Genomic DNA, 22,773 nt, shown 5'->3' with positions numbered 1-22,773 from the left:
AAATAATAAATATTATATATTAAATACGTAAAACATTAGAAGCTAATAAACATATATATATATATATATAGATTAGAAGCTAAGTAGTCAAGTGGATATAAAGGACCATAGACTCCTTGATTAAATCGTAAAATTGTCTAAAAGTCTCTTTAATAATAATAATTTAGTTTAATAATAATAGACTATAAAAAAACTAAAATTTTATTCGGCCCCAAAAAAAATTGTTCTGGCTTCACCGCTGTATACATAGAAAGAGAATATGAAAAAAAGAGTAAACTATATTATTACTCACTTAATTATAAATAAGTGTTCGTTTTGATTTTTTAACTAAAAAAGTTATAATTTGATTACTAATATTTTTGAAATTATTTTTTTAGTCATCCAAGTGACCAACGATGGCTCTTTTTTAATTGGTGCAATAACAATTTTTGTCCTCAATTATTATACTTTCTAGTTCCATATAAAAATATTAAACAACTCACAATTATATAGAAAAAAAAATAGAAAATTCTATACAAAAATTAAAGTTATTGCCAAGTTAGTTGCAACAAGAAATCTTTAGCATTGCCATAAAATCATGAAAACGGGTAAAAACAAATCAAATTCAATCTTTTAACATAATATACATTCTTAAATTTGATTAAAAACTAATGTTCATACAAGAAAATTAAATATTCTGTTGCAATAAAGCTTAAAATTGTTCAATATTGAGATATAAAAATGAAACTAATCAGTCAATAAAATCCAATAACAGATTAATAATAGAACAAAATCAAACTAATAATATCATCAAGTTGAATTTCATGCTATTAAATGACTTTTTTCCATAATTAATCTTACAAAAACTTGTGAGATTGGATCTGATGTCATTTTTTAAACCACAAATATACAAAATATACCACAATTTTTTTTTTCAAACATAATTCAAAATTTCAATTCATATAAATTATTTTTCGATACTTGAATCATAAAGCCAAATTATATTCTAAATCCTTTCCTTTTTCTTTTCTTATAATCAAAAACCAAATTCCCCTAGTTTCCTCTCACTTTATCTATGTTTGAATTTTTTTATGAATTTTCTGTATTTTTAGAATTTTTTTAAATTTAAAAGAATCTAAATTTTTTTATATATTTTTATATAGAATCAAGTTGAAAAAATATAAAGTATAGAAGATGAGAATTATTATTATATGGATTAAAAATGTGTCACAGGGAATCAGTTAAGATAAAAAATTATTTCAAAAATATTAATAACCGAATTATATATTTTTAAACGAAATCTTACAATGAGTAAGGGTGCAGTTTAGAGAAGAAAAATGGAAATGGAATAAGAGAGAGGTTGGGGGGACATTTATCTAGGCGGGTGAAATGGCAGGCGGCCCATCCAATGAAGGCATCGTCGGTGCTACCAAGTACCAACCAACCAACCCACACTCCTCACCAATCATAATTTCTCTTAGCTTCCATGCTTTCCCCTTTTTGCCCTTTTCCTCCCCTCTTCTCTACCATGTGATATGACATCATTCTCCTCCATTTTCTTTTCTGGATCCAACGAAAATATTATTTGTTTTCATAATTTTATTTTTATAGAATAAATAATTATGAAGTTTTAATCTATAATATTTTTTAAAAAAATTTGATCACTAAAAACATTATATATCACGTAAATAGACATGAAATTAAAAATTACTTTAGAATACTACTTATGTTGAATACTTAATAGACACATCATCTAATATATCTTCAACTTTCACCACCATACTTTAAAAATAAACAATAAATTTACGACCTGTATTAAACCATTCATCCATTTTAATATTATAATATTTAATCATAATCAACAATAAAATTGAATTAGAAATTTGTGAAATAATAAACCCAATATCATGATTCCGCATTCCCAACTATCCAAAATAGTACCAAATGCAAACAAACGTGAAAATTTTGGATAAGGTAAACATCCAAAAAAATAAATTTAATGAAAAAAAAGTTTATATATTAAAAGATTAATAATTTTATATGTTTAAATTCCATTATTTTTATGTTTATTTTGGATTTTTTTATAGATTTTTATTATAAAAGTATAAAAAATTAAAAATACCTAATAATAATATTTATTGATTGTTTAAATTTGATTTTTAATATTTTAATAACTAAATTAATGTAAAATTGATTTGTGAAATTTAATCATATTCTTAAATAATAATGTAAATTAGGCTTCAAACACCCCCAATAATTTCAATAATATTTTAAACACTGTAATAATTTTTTAAAATGGTAAAATAATATACTAGATGTGGAAATGTTTTAATGACGGAAGGTAGTTTTCGATGTTACAATTTTAAGGTTGGTCCAAGTCTAATATATTCAAAATCATTATGTTAGACGTGTAGTAGCTTTCCGACGTTTTCATGATTAAGCTATATCATCCTTTTTTTCAGTATGGCATATACCATGTTGTATACAATAAAGTTTTGATTTGAACCACTTTTAACAATAATATTTTGACCCAAAAATTTATGAATATTTTCTTCCCCTAATAACAAAAATATTATGTGTTTTATTAAATGTAAATTGTTTAATTTTATGTTGGTTTATTAATTTATTCATTGATTTTTTTAGTAAAGTTGTTAATTATGTTATTGTTAATCTTAAAGAAAACATATAGTAAGTTGTCCGTGGAATTTATAAGTTCCACAAGTAAAGTTAGGTTGATGACAAATATATGTAGGATATAGTAATAACTTTTAAAAAATTGAGACACGTGAGAATTTAATAACTTTGCTTGTGGAGTTAAAAAACACGCACTGCCAATATATATCAAATACTCACCCTATTCTATAATAGTATTTCATCATAACACTTAAAGTTTATTAGAGCCAATTTTTTATATTTTCTTCTTCCTTTCCACAACCGTTTTTCCTTTATAACAAGTATAAACTATGAAGCACACTTTTTATTAAATTAGTTCTATATAATAATGTTTATCTCAAATTTTAGTGAAATTAATTTAAATCTTAAATGAATAAAAATTATAAATCTTAGATTTTAATAAAATTTCTAAACTTTACATAAAATTTAATTCTCAAATGCCACTTTTACATAAGCGAGTTATGGCACTGATCGGACTTATGATAACCATCAAGAAGACATTGAGAACATTCTCTGCTGCCCACATAGTGATCACTAATGGAATAAGCTATGTAATGAAGGCTCGAACAACAAAGATTGGGTGAATTGGTTATTAGAAACCTTCAATCTAATGCTTGGTTGTCTAGGCCTTCGCTACCTAGTCTCTACCTTTTTTCTTTCCTTCGGGAATTATGGATTTCAGGAAACAATATTGTTTTCTATTCTACCTCGGTCAACACCAATGTTATCTAGCACTACCTCAAGAATGTAGGTTTCTTCCATGCACTCACCACTAAGGCAAAGAAGTGCACCATGCCAACAGTGGTGGAACTACGATGACAAGTTTCGAATAGAGGATGAGCCAAATCAATTTCAAATGGCTCAGCCGTAACGAATCCGAAGAAAGGGAGTGTTCGGTATACTCATTCGAGATGAGAATGGTAGGATAGGTCATAGGATTTTATTGACTTCATTGACTTATAATAGTTGCTAAGTCTATAAGATATGAAATATACAAATAACAAAATATGAGCAGAAGTGACTGTAAAAGTAGACACTTCTACAAAAACTACGACAAACACAATGTAAATAGGGGATAACAAAGTTTATTTATCCCGTTTGATTTCCTATATTTGTAGAGCCTAGTTCATGAGAAGAATCTATTACCCTTGAATCAAATACAACCGGTAAAGAACATCACTCTTATATCCCAAATATTAGATCTTTCACCTCTAAATTTCCCCCTTGAGAACTTAGCATGTAAAACTATAACCCAAATGTTTTACAATTACAAATGCACTTTCACTAATAATTCCCGAGTCTTAGTACATCAACCTATACAAGTCTCTCAATTATATAAGGTTTTTGAGACTTACTAATATAATGAAAATCAATCATGATCGCTTTTAAACAACAATTAAATAACTAAATACAATATAATATTAACAACTAAGGTGAAATAGATTGTTGACAGATAAGCTTTCAAAATTTTAATCCAGTTGATATACATGATCTAATTTCTAAATAAATTTTTAAAAATAAATTAATATTCATTGATGGGCTTAATTTATTCTATAATCTCAATTCACCCCAAAAATATGATTTAATAAATTTCAAATATTCCAAATATGGCAAGTTACTGTTTTATTCCAATGGTGAAGGAAAAGGACTCTTAACATATTTTAACAACTTCAAATATTTCAACAAAATAGTTTAAAAGCAGAGCTATGGGGGCTCAAAAAGGGTATAGAGCTAGCTGAGATACTTGATTTGCAAAAACTTAGTTGTAATAAGCTTGATTCATAATGCTCTAGCTTCCGATTGCATATAAAGATTGGAAGGCAAGCATATTTTGAGAGAGAATAATAGGTGTTTCAGATTTATCTTATGAGCAAGAACTGTTGTCGATTTGTACTCATCCCCTCTTTTGATGGCTGATATGTATGAGAATATTTTGTGGCAAGTGTTAATTTCTAATTTAATTCGATCCTGTTTTCACACTAAAAATACACACATTCAACCTGGTTCAAATTAAAAAGGAAAGGAAAAAATCACTTTTCACCTAAATTGGAAGCATTTCTTATTTTTGCCTAAAAAACCAATAATAGTCTATGTAAAAGGGTATTAAAGTAAATGTGGAAGCAGGGAAAGAGACCTCAGAGATGTGGAATTTTAGTGTTTACAACATAGAAAGAAGGAAAGGGGGCAATAGAGGAATCATAGGTGATTAAAAAGTACACAAATACAAGCATATACGTTCTTCTCTTATCTACAGATTACAAAGACTTTTGCCTTTGGATTTGGCCCTTTGCTTCTTTGATTATTTCCATTTCCCTTGTTTACGCAATCAGCAGCAGCTCCGCCACCCTTCCATAAAAATGGAGCCTTTTTTCCACTAAAAAATTAGCATAAATGCAGAAAAAAAAGGTGGTGGTAGATGCATGACTCATGAGAGCCACTACCAACTTCTCATAAACAAAACACTCCCTCTTTTCTTTCTCCCTTCACTCTTCTCTTCAAGCACCATCTTCCTTTCGTCCCTTCACAAGACAACACAGTTTATATATATCCATATATTCTTTTCACCAGATTTTAGTGTCAACTTTACAAAACCTGTCTTTTTCTCTCGGTTTCTACGCTGACTCCATCGTCACCTTGTTTTTTCTTTTTTTTTTCTGTCTCAGGTACCAAACAAATGATAAAAACAATGCCTTGTGTTTTTTTGTTGTTTATCTTCTTGTAATGGGTGGCTTTTGCCTTTCCTGGTCATGGGGTTATCGCCATTTTTCGCTTTGATGGGTTTAAAGGCTTTGGGTTTGTTTGTGGGTTTCTTTCTTCTCTTTGATTTTTGTGTATTTTGGGGTTTGGGTTCTGTGTTATATTTGTTTTTCTTTTCACCGCATTTGCTTCCATGAGAGGTGGTAGGTTGGTGGGTTGACTTATTTGGGAGAGATAATTGGGATCTTTTTTAGGCAAAGTCATTGGGCGACTTTGTTAGTTTCACATGATTAAAGTTTTGGCTTTACTTTATGCAAATTATGATGAATTAATTTATTTATTTATACATAAAAAGCTTATTGTCACCTGGCCCCCTTTCCGGAGCCTGGTTAACTTTTAGAAGTGAATAAAATTTCCCCTGAAGTGAGAAAAGACTGGATTTTAGTTCGTACATGGTGAGCTTAGATTTTAGTTTCTGTGTGGCATTATTGAACTGAGACGTACGTAATGACGAGAGAGAGGCTGGTTTTCAGCCATCAGAATTCTTTGTCCGGATTACAATACTTGTATTAACTTATTAATGGCCTTCAGTTTATGTGTTGACCTTCTATCCTTTTGCTTTACGATATGTGATATCTTTGTTTACTTATGATGATGTTTCCTATCTCTGTCGGCCATCTGTTTTCATCGGCCATCTTGTTCATTTTGCAATATATGATGCTTGTCATTTTCAAATTGTTTATTCTACTGATACACGCCCATCTTTTGTAATCTTACAAGCAGACATAGGGATAAATGCAAAGGGCTACCAATTAAACCATCGTTTGCTGGTTAAAGCATTTCCCGACATGGTGAGCTTACGCAGACGCAAGCTCCTGGGACTCTGCTCTGGTAAACTTTGGTTGTGGTGTACTTTAAATTGCAAATTAATTGCTTCTATTGATTGCAATGAGTAGGGAAATTCACCATATATGTCCTTCAATTATTTTCTTTTATATTTTCTACGTAAGTTTGTTTGATTAAATTACGAGTTAGATAGAATGTAAATAAACAGGTTCTATGTTATGCTTGAACAATTCCACTCACTGAATTTGATGACCTTTTGCAGGGAGGAGTTCCTTTTTGACTCCACTTCCTAGAGCTTTTGCTAGTGGAAATATACCTGAGAATTCTAGTCATAATGCGAAATCAGTCAGTGCGCATCCCTTGCCCTCAGATTTCATCAATCACGTGCATGGGGTAAGAATGCTTTGTTAGCAAGCTACCGGATATAGTATTAAATGGTCTAACGGTTTTAATTTGACATCTTGGTTGTGTTGATATGAATCGGTTTTGTATCACTATTCTTTTACCTTTTTTGTATCTACTTGTCAGCTTGCAAAGATTGATTTTATCTTTTCCCCTTGGTTCATGGATGCTTGCCTTAGTAATTTCTCACTATCTTATGTCAAACTATTGGCCAATTTTACATATTTATCAGTGTCCACTATTTTAAATGACCAGCATGCCTGGTACACACAAGGGTGGGCTTGGGGGGTGTGAGGTTTAGTACATGTTCATGAAGAGGGGAATAAAAAAGAGTATTACCATTGTGAATCTTCCATCATAGTTCATTTCTCACCTCTTAAATCTCTGCTAATCTTAAATCGGTGTTGTAACTTAGTTTTGTCCATAATTATATATTTACTGGTGTATTTTTCACAATATAATAATTCTAGAAGTGAGTCATTTCATCCACCTTTGTCCACAAAAAGGGGAAAAAAAGAAAGACCATGGTTAGTTTGAAAGAACTATTCCCCCTTTATAGTGGATCCTCTCTATTTCCATATTCTATGAAAGATTTGTAACATGCAATAATGCAAACATGATAGAGTGTCTCCTTAGTTGACAATTACTGGCAGAGATTGCATTCTATCTTCATCATTGTTTTGCTAACTGTATTTTCATGGTACCCAGTCAACTGCATACTTTCATGTGGTTGGCGAATTTTCATGGTTGGTGTAGAAGTTATAGTTGAATGAATATCCACCATCTGTTGGAGGCATGTATAGTTTATAAGAAGTGATTCAGAAGGTGGATCAGTGTAATTATGAATCAGTGAATAGAAAGAATTATTTTTTTTCACTCATAGTTTACAGAACATGTTAAGCTTCCAATCTAAAACCTAACGGTAAAAGTGGATGCCTGAACTTGAATATAATGACTAGAGGAAATACAAGATTTAATAGATTTAGGAAAACACTCCTTACCAGAACAGATGCAATAGGAAACGATAATATATTTTATTTTGCGTCTTCCAAGTATATGATCCTAAGGATTCCTCGGTTCCTTGCCAATATGGAGAAATAGTTGATGCTTGGTAAGCCGTTGCATTCTAAGGCACCCTTTCTTTTTAAAAATTTGTTCAGTATATTGCGGTTGCTTTTGAGCTAGAATCACAGGGTAAATAGTGTCAATTAAAATGCTCATTAAGCACATCCATATTTGGCTTACTAGTCTACTGTACTCTTGATTCAGAGTTGCTTTCACTTGTAAGGTAAAAAAGCTGTCTGTATTTCCAAATCTGTTGTATTGTTTGTGCAAACCCTTCTCTGTTCTGAATTTTTAGTTCATATAATTGTGCTATTTTTAAGTTATTTTAACTCACAGCCATCCAATTGGAATTACTTTATGAATATGTTAAATGATTAAGGTTCTTAATGTCGTGATAGACAAATTATTATTACTATTTTTATTATTTTGGAAGTAGAATTAACACTTGCATGTAACTCTTTGGTGCTGCTTCTCAGAAAAGCATTGCTAAGGTTGACTTTGCATCACCAAATGTTTCTGGCTCTGGTTCATCAAAAGAGCATCATAGTCAACCTTTTCCAGGTTTGTATCTTAAGAAACGTGTTCCAAATGTTTGTTAATATCAATAAAGCTGGAAAGCTTGTTACTTGTTTATAGTTTTGTGTTGGTCTTTCTTTCTTTCTTTGAAATTGTACGTGTATTAAGATGATATTAATAGGTTTCCAGCTTATCAAACTCTATTTGCATCTGATCAGAAAGAATACATCAGCTGGCTATTCGTGCCCTTTTGGGATTAATGGAACCTGAGTATTTGGAAATACTAGCTTATACTCACTAATGGGTTTATGTTGTGGTTGTCTATTCAGACTTAAATGGCCTTATTTGCATTTATGATGGTGGAGCCTAGATTAAAATGACACCTCTGTTCTCTTGTATATTGTTCTTGCCTTGTTGAGGGGTCACTACAGATTCTTTCAGATGGCACCATTGCGATGGAATGGATTGGCACCCTTGACTAATGGGACCAGTGTCGAGGGAGAAAATGGTCCCTCATCTACCAGTCAAAGTTAGGATTGTGGCCTTATAAAGCAAGGCCACCATTCCCCTATCAATGTGCCTTTCCTCCGAGGACAAAACTGTGAGGGTGAACCCTCAGGCCCACAGAACAGGCAATGACTCATGGCAGGAGCATTTCCAACAATCCTTGCATCAATATGCCTCTCACTAATTGGTTCATGTATCCCAAATTTGGGGCCATCTTATAAATTTATCTCTGTGCAAAATAAGAAAAATAAAAATTATTGCACAATTGGTTCATTAAAGTTCAATAGTTTTGCCATCATCAGTTGAAGCATGGCACTACTGCCTAGAGAATCAACAATGTGAAGTTATGAAAATGATATGATCCGATCTGCTGATATTTAATGTGGAAAATTAAGTCTGTTTTCTCTTTTGAATCCTGTTTTTGTTTATTCTCCTCTCGGGGCTATCTTAGAGTCCTGCTTGTGATGAATGCCATGCTTGAGATGAATATGGAAGCAATTTGAGGAAGAGATGGTTTTTATCACTTTTTGTATCTTAAAAATAAAGAGGAAAATGTTATATCTCTGAACTGAGTTCATGCCATGGTGCTTCCTGATAAAACATATCATTACTCATTGGCATCAAAATCAGATACCTGGAGCCAATTTAGTTCCTACATTCTTGTATGATGTCCATGAACAATGTTATTATTTGTAGGGCAACCAATCAAACGCAGAAAGCGACACAGGAGGAAGCATCTTCAAAACCAAGAACAATGTCTGATGAGGGGTGTATACTTCAAAAATATGAAATGGCAGGCAGCAATAAAAGTTGACAAGAAACAGATTCACTTAGGGACAGTTGGTTCGCAAGAAGAAGCTGCTCGTTTATATGACAGGTAATAAGCTGGCTTTTATCTTGCTTGTAATGATTGCTACTACAATTTTTAGAATATCTTATCACTATTTGTAATGCAAATTCTACTATTTTGGATTAAGGTTGATTCAATAGTTCAATAGAACTGCAAAAAATCTTTAAGCCTGAGTCTGATAAGAACATTGATTTGCTATAAAGAACAAGTCCTGTTCATTAAAGTTGCTGCTCATTTTATTAAGAAATTTCTTTGAAAGTCTTAACGTATATTGGTGATATATACAACAAAAGTGATATTCATATGCAAATTAGAAAAGAATATCAGATGGTAAGCGTGAAAAAGTTATGAAGGTATATGTGATTCCTAGCCTCCTGAAATAAAGGGATGGTAAAGTGCTGCATTTGTCCGGCAGTTTTATATCTCAATTATTCCCCTTATATTCATTGGTTTTATTTTCTATTATGTCAACTACTATAAGTAAAAAAAAGCTGGACTCTATCATTTCTTTATGTGCTAAGATGTATTTCTAGATCGACCCTTTTAATGGCAATGCAACTTACGGAGTATATATTTTGATGGATAGACTAATGGATTTTGAAACTCATTGGTAGAATTTTTTTATCTGTAGAGCTGCATTCATGTGTGGAAGGGAGCCGAACATTGAGCTTCCCGAGGAGGAAAAGCAAGAGCTTAGGAAATTCAAGTGGGACGAGTTTTTGGCATATACTCGACGTTCAATTACCAATAAAAGTAAACCCTTTTCTTTAAGGTTCTATCCTTATTATCCAAACTGTTAACATTTAAATATTCAATGGGTTTATTTTCAACAATGATTACAGAATACAAGCGAAGGCTCGAGGTTGAAGCACAGAAGAGGCCTGTGTCCGCAACAGCGAACGATGAGTGGGACACCAAACAAGTTGTCAGGAATAGCTTCTCAGCTTCAGAAGAGATGGGACCAGACTCTTCAGCCTCATGAAAAACAAAGGTGTTGAGAGTGAGGCTGAATAATCTGGTTCGAATAATTAAATTCTAGTTGCGGGATCTCCATTTTTTGGGTGTACGAAGGGCCCCTACTAGAGCCAGCCAAGTAATGATATTTTGATCTCGTTATCTTCTGGTAATAATATATAATCTACAGTGTTTTAAGTTTGAATTCAAATAATTAGTAGTAAATATTAGTTGCATCTTCACCTGATCACGATTCCCGGTTGTTAGACAGATGGAAGGTATTGCAAATATGAAGCTATATAGTGCCTAATTTGTTCAGAGGTCATGGTTGCTGTCAAAGTGTAGTGCAAAATTGCAGAATGGTTAGGCTCCAAGAAGCATTAATCCTTGTTTAGTTTAGTTTAAGCCCATGTCTATGGTTTCATCAGCCATTAATGGGGAGGTTCATGCTCAGGTGGCTATCACCTAGGATTATTAGTGTGACTCTTTTGAGTCAAAGCACCGAAATACGTAATTGTGGTGGGGACATGAGAAAAAAGAAATAAAATTTAATTTTTGCAGCTAAAATATGCAATCTCAAGGACTGGGAATAAGGAATACATATAGGCCTTCTGATGAATAAAGGCTCTAATTAACTGTGGCAGTTCCTTAATAATCAATCCATCCAACTGTTGCGATCGATTAACTGTGGAAGAGATGTTTGCATAGCTGCTGGTTTAGAGTTTCAAATTGGAAGTGGCGAGCATTATGTTTATTAGTGAAAATCAAAACAGACATTTTGAACATAAGCAGCAGTCTTCTGTTCAACCAATAATTTAATATTGGTACAATCCCATGAGATAAATCGATGAACACAACCAAAGTCAAATCGATCTCATGTTAGAAATAAAAACTTATGAAGCTAGCTCGGCTTAACACAATAGAGAACATACAAATAAAGCCAACCAGCCTCATTGAAGGCAGCATATAGGGAGGGCAGATGTCGTTAGGGCCAAACCCTATCCAATCTGCTATAGTCGTGATATTTCGAGTGATATCTTCACTCTTTAGAGCTATAACATTGTCCTCTGCTCTGGGTAGCTTTCTATAGCCTCCTCGATCATGAGTTTTTGAGACAACAGTCAAGTAAATGAACTGGAAACTCAAATCACATGCAGGACAACACATTGGTTCTTAATCCATCAAATAACACATTGTTGTAGGTTTGGAGCACTTGGGATAATCTACAATGTTTCCCCCTTCTTCCATCACAGACCTTTCCCAATTCAACACATTAGAATCAAATGCTTGCTTGCCTGCTGCTGCTAAAGAAATTATTTAATGGACACTCAAATTATTATCGTCTAAAAACAAGCAAAACCCAGGCCATTAATTGAAGACTAGAAACTAAAATAAAGATCGCTAATAAACAATACAACAAATTACAAGCTTAAAGACTAGAAACTAAACATTAATGAAAACGCAACAAACAGATCCCATTAATTAATACAAAAGGCGTGTGATGGAACATAGTAAATGAGACGCTGAATCAAAGTCACACCACACAAACAACTTCGAGACTCAGTCCAATTTACTTATGCACCAACTTTTCAAGGAACATATATATATATATATATACACACACGTACACATTTATGGTTAGAGAGTAATGGAAGCAGTGGAGTTACGAGGTCTTCGTTGATGATGATGTGGCAGTGGAGTTGGACGTCCGAGCCGTTGTGCAAGTTTTTCTCCTTGACCAAATCCCCAATGCTTTTTGCCTGTCACCAAAATGTTTGGCCTCTTCCTCTTCTTACTGTCTGGAGCCATACATAAACCTTCTTCTTCCTCCTCAATAGAAAGACCAACCGAAAAAAACCTCAGAACAGGACACGCTCAATGACAAGGACACACAAAGCATTGCGTCATAACGACATCAACAACAGCAAAGGGGAGCCAAACTCAATAAATAGGCGCCGACCCCTTTCTCTCACAGGCTCACGTTTTGTGACAATAGGTCAGGGACAATGAGCAGAGGAAAAACAGGAAATCCAAGGTAGCACTGAAGCAAAAGCCCACGGTGCCTTGCAGTAGTTCTAAAGCCATGCAATGACCAAACCTTCCACGGCAACCACCACCCTGTCGCAGGAGAAGAGAGAAAAGCCACAAAACGAGCTTCATCAAGCCTCTCTGCAAGAGGGAGGCAGAGAAATCGTCCAACATTACCACCACTAAAGCCACCCTTAAAACCACTAAACCACCTAATTATAACGAGAGAGTCCTACTTTTCCGAAGAAAAACGAAAAGAGAAGGAAAGAGGAAAAGGGTGATCCACTACCCTTTCTTGATCGTTAATAATAAAGTCAACAAAGACAATTCGGCTTAACCCAAGCCCGTCTGTTGCTGGAACAAGGTCACAGTAGGACTAGAACTTAATCGGGACCACTCTTTTAAGATTAATTAGTAAACCATTTATAATAATACTATTATGTTAAATATAACAATTGACATTTCCAGCACATTTAGTGAAAATATTCTAATCATATATAATCACCTTAAAGAATGTTCTTAGAATACTAGTCAGCAAAATCTTAATAACAAATTTTAGTAACAATGAAGCTCAGCCAGCCTGAACAAGTAAATCAAAAAGATTGTCCACTAAAACATGGTTTTAGAACTGCACATGTCAGAAATTCCAAAAACTAGCTCCACTGACACCACCAGATGAATTGACTTTTGTTTTTTGATCTTTGCAAGGGCAGTTTGTATTATCCCTGAAATAAAATAACAATCACCATTAGAACACACTCCTTAAAGACTAAAGAATAGCATCAAGATGGGGAAAAAACATCAACGCAAACAAAATGCTTTAGAAGAAAAATAGCAGAGTCGCATATCAGACATCGATTTCAATAAAACCCGCATCCATGAAAAAAAAAAGGGCATCCAAGCACATGAGGCAGATATGCACATCTTCCACAATGTATAATTCTATTTCACAACCTATGTTTCTATTTTCTTTCGCTAATGAAAATTTAACCTAAAAAAGGATAATAGAATAGTAAACGTACGTTACTAGTTGAGCATGAAATTTTTATTCAACTGGCCGATGGCAGGAAGACCCTAATTAGTTCCTTCACAGTGACTCTTTTCCTGCAAGTTGGGCATTTTGCCTGTGTAGCTATTGCAGCTTTAATGCATGCCTTGCAGAAAATATGCCCACATCTTGTTGACATCTCCTCTGTTAATGGACCCATGCAAATTGGACAATTGAAGGTTGGTTCCTTTGGAGGTGGCTGTGGCTTTGTGATTTCCTGAACCTGCTAATATAATGGTTAGCAAGTGTAAACATTAAGAAATTTAATGAAATCGAGTGATGCACCCTTATGAACCCAAGAGCATGTAAAAAAATAAAGAGATGTCCAGACTCCAGTCACAATGTATTGGATATGATGACCAGCCAAATATGTACAGTTTTCCTCCAAAATACTTTATATATTTTGAACAAAGCACTGAGAGATAGAGTTCTTACAATTGACTGTGGCGAGATTTCCAAATTGATAATGCTTGAGCTCGGAGGAAGTCTTCTGTGCCTATTCTGATTGTTATTACTTGACCTAGCTGACCAGCCTGGAAGGGCAGAAATGTGAGCTACAACAATTAGAAACACAGTAATATAAGGTCTTAACTTCAAAAAATAAATTAAGTGGATAAAGAATCAAAAGTCTATGAATTGGTTGACCTATGGAATCACACAAATAAAACATAAGATTGGATTAGCTACAAAACTGAAAAGCAATAATGTCTACCTCAGTAAATCCCACTCACAGGCCACAAACACCGAATAAGGGTAAACAGCTTGATTAAAAACCAGAGAATTGTATATTAATTAACAAAATCTCTTTTATTTTATTAATCACAGACCCTATAAGAGTTGGTTGCCCAATGCTCACTAATTCTTTATATACAGCAAAAGCAGGAAACTGATAAAATACAGACAGCAAAAAGCAAAGTAAAATTACTAATAGTATCTCCTCTTTTATTTCCATTTTACTACAATTCTCTGAGTTAGATAAAGAAGTGTTTTTATTCATCAGCTTCTTTTAGTCAATTGCAAGGGACATAATATATCACCTGCATTTTCACTTCGACTATGCCATGTTAGGCTAAGTGGAGTGTGACTGATGTGTCTCTAACTTGTCTTATTTCAAACATGAAAAAGGAATTGCAATTGCTTATGTCCGAAAATTATGGGGGTGAACTAACTTTTCTCTAGGACCCTAAACCAACAAGAACAATGAAGCACCTAAATCAAGACAGGAATTGAAACCCACAGGACATCAACCTTAACATTCAGATGTTGATGGCATGAATTTACAAAGGTAGTAAATCAAAAAGGTTTCTGCCATGCAACACGAGTATGACAATGCACATAATACTGATGTAAACAGAAATTCTAAAACCCAATTCCTCATAAGTTAACTACCTGAATCAACATCAACCACAGTCCTTCCACGGCTCCTCCTAGAATTGTTCTGAGCCTGATATATAATCCAGGTAAATTAATAACAATCAGCATGATGCCAATTATCCATAAAAACAGATTTCATGTAAATTTAAGGTGAAAACACAACATAACAAAACAAGAGAAGCATACCTCTGCAAAAGCTCTAGCAGAAGATTCAATTACATCATCATCAATAGCCTCAACATCAATGGTTGCAGGTGGACCAGTCTGTACGGATTGATTCGTTTGATCCTCATACCCAGCCTGTTGAGATGTACCCTCCTGCTCCCTGATTTCACTGGGTGGAACATTCAGATCAAGCACTGCCTTTCTCCTTCGATATCCCCTAAGAGAAGGCCCCCTAATCTCAAGAGTGCTCATGCTCTGCTTATGATTTCTCAATGTACCATCCAAGGACTGCAGTCTCAATAAACCTAAAAGAGGCTAAAGTCACATCAGTAAATTTACGATAAATACTTTTCATGTTTTCACTAAAAGCAAACAATTACTTGATTTCAGTGCTTAAGAAAAACAATTAAACTGACAACTTATAGTCTAATATACTTGCTAATTACATTTACGCACTAGAGTTCAATCTGAAAAGCAACACCTCCAAAGCAAACAAACCTCGTGATTTAGAACTTGAAAACAAAAAAAAAAATCCAGAATCCATTCTTTGAAATTTTTTGATATGGGACGAGTAATTAAAATAATACTTTTAACATAAAAAATAAAATCTTTCTAACAAAGAGTCCACCTAGCAACAAATTGATCATCATATTCCAGTTCACGTTTGTATATTAAGTTTTCCAGTAAAAACATAAAATCATTGTTATAAAAAGAACGTAAACTTAATTAAAAATTCAAACTTGAACCACTACACCAACACATCGAATCGGAAAAAAATACCAGATTGATAAGTGAGAGTATATGAAATCAAATACCATACCATACCAAGAAACACAGACGAAATCGAATCGAGAAATAAAAAATTCTACCAATAAGGAATTGGAAAAATCTTTTGGATCAATTTAAGCAAAAGGGAGAATCGAGGTGATTTATTGCCTCTAGGGTTTTTAAACAAGGGAAAATTTTCCCAATTGGAAAGAAGCTGCGCGGTCGGTGTGAGACTCCACGTGGCAATATCTCTTTATATTCCTGGACCCCGGTACGTATTCGCTTACATATGCAGAGCTCGCTCTCACAAGTCTTTTGCTAACCGCGTTCGCTTGGCTATCCTTTTTGACTGAAAGTTTTGTTTTTATTTGGGAATAATTCGGTTACACGCTGTAATATTAAAATTGTAATTTTTTATACCACTAATATTTTAATAATTCAAGTCTCATATTTTAGGTTCAATTAATATATATTATACATATCAAATTTAATGTAAATTAAAATATTTTATTTATTTTATTATAGAGATATCCGATAGATTCAAAAGTTTACATGTATAGTATGTATAATTATATCAATAAATTATGAAAAAATATAAAACCACTTTAATTTCACACCGTATAAGTATATCTTTCTTTTATATATAGTAGTTTGATTGAGTTTTGTTCAAAAGAAATAGTTGATTGAGTTGTTGGTTGATTTTGAAAAATGTTTTCGGAAAAATATATTTTCATTTTAGGTATGATGTTGTAAACAATTTTAAAATTTATTAATATTATGATATTTTAGTAATAATATAAAAATATTTTATTATAACTTATTATTAATATTTTAATATGTATAATATAATTTTTAAATATTTGTAAATAATTAATATTAATTATTTATAAAATTTAATTTGAATATATAATTTATATTTGAAATAATATTAAAATATAACCATTATAAATTTAAATACATGATATTATATATTTGAAATAAATTTCAATAATAAAATAATTATATATCTAATATAAATATTACCTAAAACATATTAGATTATAGATTAGGGTTAAAAATATCATCTAGATCTAAAACTACTTTTCTAAAAATAAAAGTTAAAAAAACTTGCTATTGTTTTTGCTTTTTGTTCAAAAACACGTTTAACTTCAAAAGCTATCTGTTTAACATTATTTATGACTCAAAATTAATTTTTAAAAAATTTAAACCTCTTTCAATACAACAGAGGTAAAAGAAATAGTGATATAATATATAATACTAATGTGTTAAACAGATAAATGAATAATTCACAAAAAATAAAAATATAGATAGATGAAGAAATAAATATTACCATATCAATGTGTATAATTGCTAAAAATTGTTATATCTATTATCCTTCTTACATTGTGCTTGATTATGATTAGATGATGTTATTTGTGAATGTTACATCTTATATGTGAAATTTTTAATTTTTAATTTTTTTTTTGTTTCATGTTGATTATTATATTTATCAACTTCAAATATATTTTAATATAAATATTACTAAAAATGTATTTAACCAATGTAATCACTTTTTTTTTGCAAGTATGTAACAATTATTTGACACGAATAATCAATGTAACCATGTCAGCACATTTAACGGTTAAATCAATCAACTAACAATTTTAATTAACGAAAAAGTTTAATTGATTTTTTTATCATTAATGACTCAATAGGGTGAATTTTTTAATAACTTGGTTGCTTTTTTGTTTTTGTTTTTATCATGGTTTTTTTTTTACCCTTAAACATTTATTTTTTGTTCTTAATTTATATGAATTATAATACAAACTATAAATATTTTACAAATTATACATTTATATTATAATATTTTTTTAATAAATATATATTATATTTTAGTAAATACATACAATCAAACACATGCATTACTAGCAATATTTTAAAGTAATTTCGAAAATTTTCAGCTTATAAACTTTTCCCTACTTGACATATATTTTTATGTTTGCAATTGATTTCCAATACGACATTTAAGTGGCATGAAAAAATAAATTACTTTCAATAATACTTTCTATTTGTGTTTGTCGCCTAATTATGTCCAACAATGACCCATTGATATTGCATTCCATCTATACTTATTTTCAATGGTTATCTTTTATCTGTCTTTTACTCCACCTTTTAATCATTTTTACAATAAAAAATAGAAGTTGTATGTTTATGCAATGATTTTCAACATAATTATATTTTAAAAATATAAGTAATTGATGATAAATACCCTTGCAAGGTAGTAGGAAATATTATAATTAGACTCTATTAATAGAGTTTTTATTTTCTGATACAATATTAAGTGTTAGAGATAAAATCACATAGTTTGAGTTCATGTTGAACGAATGTTTGAAAAAAGCTTTTTTTTTTGGTAAATAATATAAAATCATAACATAATACTAAAAAAATATGTTTTACAATTTGCTTGCCAACTATATAAAATCCTTTTTCAACACCCTTTATTATTATTTTTGTCCTACTTATAGTAGGTTAGCTTCCCGTTATACCCCTATCTCAGCAATGACACGTGGTAGAATGAAGAATGACTTGGCAAAAGCCTATTCAAGTCCTCTTGGGTGGCCCTTCGTGCCACACATTTCATGGTGCCCTTTTGTCTGATCATTCATGACCTGCCACTCGCGAACCCCACTCAACTTAATTGAGAGGGCATCTGTGTTGGCTCAGGTGCCCTAAATAGAGTATTTTCGTCTATATACATTTGTATTTATTCGAATAGAATAATTTAATAACATTATTCATGAATTACATTAATACCCTTTGTATATTATCCTCAATTATTTTTTGCATGCAAAGCAAAATGAAAACAAATATTAACTCACTGGTTATAAAAATATGCTTAATAAATTCATATGAAAATTACACAACTTACATTGATAATATAACAACGAATCAATTAAAAACACATTAGCATGATTATGTCATCCTTTGGCATCCTCATCTTTCATTTACATTTCAATAAAACAATCAATAGGTTAATTTGATTATACATCAAGCACTTATAAAACATGTCACATATACATTGTAACATCCTCAAAACCCCCTTGGTCGTAAATAATATGAGATAAAATTTTAGTGAAATAAGGTATAAGATCAAAGAAAATGAAAGTTGCAAGATATCAAAAGAGAGTTAAATCAAGAAGCATGACATGATGTATAATTGATTTCTCGATAAAATGAGAAAATGATATAAAGATGATAAAAGAGAATATTGAGGAGTATTAAAATACTAATAATAACAATAATTAAGAAGTAGGTTTTAGTATATTGATTTAAAGTAAGGACTAAATCATAAATATGTGAAAAGTTTTTGGCTCAAGTGTAAATATTTAAAATTGAAGGGATCAAAGTGTAAAAATAAGAAAGTTGAATGACCAAAAGTGAAAATAATCCAATTTACTATGATATGGAATTGGCATGCAGAGACCAAATTGAATAGATAAAGAATTGTGAGGGACTAAATCGTAATTTTACTAAATTATGTGATGATTCAATGATGGAATTTTAAAAGATCATGAAGGGAAAAATGGTCATTTAGAAAGAGAGAGAACTCTAGAAGGCAATGATGATATTGGGGATATTTTGAAGACATTTTATAATTATTTAATTAGATAAATATTACTTTATTAATATTTAATGAGATATTTTACTAATATTTTATTATAAATAGCTAGTATAAAAACAGAGGAAGATGAAAAAAAAAGAGAGAGAGAGAGGATCCTTCCATCTTTCCAACATGAGTGAGGGGGAGAGAAGAAGAAAACTTTGTTGTTTTTACAATTTGGTCCTTCCACCAAAAATCCACCATTTTCACCAAGAATTTCAAGAAATTTTCATAATCACCAAGAGAGAAAAGTGATAAGGAGACTATGGAAAACAAGAAAATCACCTTGGATTCAATAAAATGGAAGTTGGAGGAGAGAGAAAATCAAGTTAAAGATTGAAATTAATAGGACAAGGTAAGAACATCAAGATTTCAATATATTTTTAAGTTTGATATTATTGAAAAAGCATGAAAATGATGTTAAAGTAGAGTTTTCTTATATAAAGTTTTAATGTTATTGATATGTTAGTGAAGGGAAATAAGAGGAAGTGATGAGAAATATTGTAGAGAAAGGAAAGGAGGGTGTTATAAACTTGGTTATCAACATTTTGCACTAAAACAATTTTGGACAGCAGTAGTAGTCTGACTTTGAAAATTCACCAAAAATTGTAGAAGTTGAATTAGAGGTTAATTAAAGTATGAAATTAAATCCTATTGAGTCTAGTTTTACATAGAAGAAACGGTGTAATAGACCTGTCCATGGGCCGGGCCGGGTCAGGCTCAGAAAATTTTTTCGGCCTACCTTCTAGGCCCGGGCCCGGCCCAGCCCGAAATATGGGCCTGAAATTTTGCCCAGGCCCAGCCCAGGAAAAATATCATAAGCCCGAGCCCGGCCCGGCTCGGCCCATTTTTAAAATAAACATTAAAAAATTATTTTAAAAATAAAAAATAAAAAAATTATTTTAAAAGTATTTTAAAATTAAAAAATAAAAATAAAAAATATATATTTATTATATTTGGGCCGGGCTGAGCCGGGCCAAAAAAGTGGTGCCCGAGGCTCGGCCCGTTTTTTAAACGGGCCTCATTTTTTTTCCCAAGGCCATATTTCGAGCCTATATTTTTACCCGAACCCTCCCATATTTTGGGCGGGCCGTTGGGCCGGGCCAGGCCGGGCCGCCCGGCCCATGGATAGGTCTACGGTGCAAGCAAAAGAATTTCATATTTTGAGATATATAATTTTTTGTGAGACAATGTCAGATTGATTTTGGGTTCCCTTGTTCTGACTTTGGAAAATCATCGAAAATTGTAAAAAAAATAATTAGAGGTGTAAATTTATATCTTTAAATTCTTAATGAGTCTATCTTCAAGAGAAACAAACAAAAACATCATCCAAACCTCGTACTAAGAGATAATTAATTTTTAATAAAGAAATGTCGAAGCTGTCAAACAGCAGAACAAGGATAAATTTGAAGATTTTATTGTACTTATTAGCTAAATTATAAATTCTGAAATTTTTATAGTAAAAATATATTTGAGTCTAGTTTCAAAAGCATCAAGCGGATCTTAATTTATAATTCTATAGCTCAAGATATAAATAATTTAGTGACTCTGACTCAAGTGGACAACTTTGATATGAACACATAAGTAAATAGTGGAATTATAGATAATGTTACATATAAGCATGTTATATACTAAAAGCCAAAGATTCTAACAAATATATACATAAAGGATGTGGAGTAGAGAGGAGGAGGAGGAAAAATATATGAATATATATAGTAGATGAATTTGAAATGTTTTGAAATGGTTATAGGTGATGGAATGATTGATACATATGAGTATGTTTAAACGAATTGATAACATAATAAGTGAATAATTGTTAATTGATGTGAATTCTTTGTTAAAATTTTATGAAGAATTAAATTGATTGGCACAATTTAGAAATAAATGTGAAATATATATAAAGTGGGTAAACTAATTTTGCAAGTGCAAGTCCTCTAATGGTCTTATTTGTAAAATTTTAATATTTGTGTTAATTTTATAAACTTTGTTATATTTAATTGAATATCATATTTTTATGAGGACTTAAGATTAGAAATAGATGTAAGTGGGTGATATGTAAAATGAAGTGGTGGCTATAACATCTGAATACGGTTCAGGTAATGATATAAAATAAATAAATAAATAAAAATAAAGTGTGGAACTTGTAGGAAATGGAGACGACGTTACGATAACAAGTTCGCCATGTCTCGAAGTGGAAACCCCCAACGTCATGATGATAGTTCAAATTTTTTTATAGACTTTACAATTTGGCCTTTAATCAATTGTGGATGTTTTAATGAGCTTTTTTAACTTATAATTAGTTTTATCGTAAATTCAATTATTACTAAAATTAGTTAATGATCTACATTAATTAAATAATAAGATAAATTGATCTGAAATTTTCAGTAGTTGCTTCAGCAACGAATGTGACATCCTGATGCTTTGACTCAGTAATCGGGTCGAGTATTGGGGTGTTACACATATCCAACACTTCATATAGCATGAGATATGTCATCACATTCATATTCAATTCATAGCAATTATATTAAATTCTGATCCATGTTACATACAATTCATATTCACTTTGCAACATATTAATATATAATATGATCACATATCTCAATCGTTTCATTTTGCATTAAATCGTCGTATTCACTTCCTATTTCCCTCTCGGAGGTTTGACGCAATTTAAGCTCAAATTGTAACACCCTTAACTCTTATCCGTCACCGGAACAGGGTTACGAAGCATTATCAGACTTTTCAGGTCAAATATGATCATTTCATAACATTTAATATACATATAAAAAATCAATCATAAATCACACATATTGTCCCTTGTATGAGCCCTCGAGGCCCTAAATACGCATTGGAAATGAATTGGGACTAAACCGAAAGCTCAGAGAATTTTTCCCAAATTTTCAAAAAATTTCTTAGGAGCAGGGGTCACACGCCTGTGTGACTCACACGGCTAAGAGACACACCCGTATCTTAAGCCATGTGGGCATTCGATATGAGGCACACGGCCATGTCCCAGCCCGTATCCATGCTCGTGTAACTCTCTGACTTGGGTCATACGGCCAAGCCACACGCCCGTGCGCTAGGCCGTACGTAGGGTGTAGAGGTCACACGACCAAGTCACATGCCTGTATGCTAGGCCATGTGCAAAAACCTGGGCATTCTGTTTCTAAATTTTATAGATGCAAGGGACACATGGCTAGACCACATGTCCATATGCTAGGCCGTGTGTGAGAACACATCCATGCCTCTACCCATGTGGACGGA

General features: G+C 32.0%; 2 protein-coding genes across 24 annotated transcripts; one reads left to right on the top strand and one right to left on the bottom strand.

Moving 5' to 3' along the window:
* The first annotated feature begins 4,832 nt into the window (after nucleotides 1-4,832).
* On the top strand, nucleotides 4,833-10,807 carry LOC107912553 (ethylene-responsive transcription factor-like protein At4g13040). Of its 5 annotated transcripts, none has more exons than XR_001688206.2 (8): nucleotides 4,838-5,315; nucleotides 6,133-6,240; nucleotides 6,458-6,588; nucleotides 8,139-8,223; nucleotides 9,382-9,562; nucleotides 10,167-10,288; nucleotides 10,378-10,658; nucleotides 10,761-10,807. XR_001688206.2 is itself a non-coding variant. In XM_016840773.2 (7 exons), the coding sequence occupies exons 2-7, from the start codon at nucleotides 6,198-6,200 to the stop codon at nucleotides 10,515-10,517; spliced, it is 702 nt and encodes a 233-aa protein (XP_016696262.1). In that variant the 5' UTR covers nucleotides 4,833-5,315; nucleotides 6,133-6,197; the 3' UTR covers nucleotides 10,518-10,807. The 5 variants fall into 5 exon arrangements, 3 of the variants coding, with proteins under 3 accessions (XP_016696262.1, XP_016696263.1, XP_040962148.1); XR_001688205.2 differs by having other exon boundaries at nucleotides 10,757-10,807; XM_016840773.2 differs by having other exon boundaries at nucleotides 4,833-5,315; nucleotides 10,378-10,807.
* Nucleotides 10,808-13,214: 2,407 nt separating this feature from the next.
* LOC107912555 (E3 ubiquitin-protein ligase RNF4) lies at nucleotides 13,215-16,210 on the bottom strand. 19 transcript variants are annotated; one of them, XM_041106221.1, is made up of 6 exons: nucleotides 16,041-16,210; nucleotides 15,126-15,409; nucleotides 14,955-15,009; nucleotides 14,001-14,098; nucleotides 13,540-13,791; nucleotides 13,215-13,242 (listed from the first exon to the last, which is right to left on the bottom strand). In XM_041106221.1, the coding sequence occupies exons 2-5, from the start codon at nucleotides 15,354-15,356 to the stop codon at nucleotides 13,567-13,569; spliced, it is 609 nt and encodes a 202-aa protein (XP_040962155.1). In that variant the 5' UTR covers nucleotides 15,357-15,409; nucleotides 16,041-16,210; the 3' UTR covers nucleotides 13,215-13,242; nucleotides 13,540-13,566. The 19 variants fall into 19 exon arrangements, with proteins under 19 accessions (XP_040962155.1, XP_040962160.1, XP_040962151.1 ...); XM_041106226.1 differs by having other exon boundaries at nucleotides 13,540-13,788; XM_041106217.1 differs by having other exon boundaries at nucleotides 14,001-14,119; nucleotides 16,041-16,184.
* Nucleotides 16,211-22,773: the final 6,563 nt, after the last annotated feature.

The sequence above is a fragment of the Gossypium hirsutum genome, chromosome D11, assembly GCF_007990345.1.
Source record: "Gossypium hirsutum isolate 1008001.06 chromosome D11, Gossypium_hirsutum_v2.1, whole genome shotgun sequence".
NCBI lineage: Eukaryota > Viridiplantae > Streptophyta > Magnoliopsida > Malvales > Malvaceae > Gossypium > Gossypium hirsutum.
The sequence above is the reverse complement of the archived record's forward strand: the minus strand, read 5'-3'. Positions and strand labels throughout refer to the sequence as shown.

What these genes read in the sequence shown, in the direction of transcription:
- LOC107912553 (XM_016840773.2), top strand. Translation starts at nt 6,198, where the DNA reads ATGGTGAGCTTACGCAGACGCAAGCTCCTGGGACTCTGCTCTG. An exon ending in TCATAGTCAACCTTTTCCAG is followed by an intron (nt 8,224 to 9,381) that starts GTTTGTATCTTA and finishes TATTATTTGTAG; the next exon opens with GGCAACCAATCAAACGCAGA. An exon ending in ACGTTCAATTACCAATAAAA is followed by an intron (nt 10,289 to 10,377) that starts GTAAACCCTTTT and finishes CAATGATTACAG; the next exon opens with AATACAAGCGAAGGCTCGAG.
- LOC107912555 (XM_041106215.1), bottom strand. An exon ending in CTGCTAGAGCTTTTGCAGAG is followed by an intron (nt 15,010 to 15,125) that starts GTATGCTTCTCT and finishes ATTATATATCAG; the next exon opens with GCTCAGAACAATTCTAGGAG. An exon ending in TGTGGTTGATGTTGATTCAG is followed by an intron (nt 14,120 to 14,954) that starts GTAGTTAACTTA and finishes TAATTGTTGTAG; the next exon opens with CTCACATTTCTGCCCTTCCA.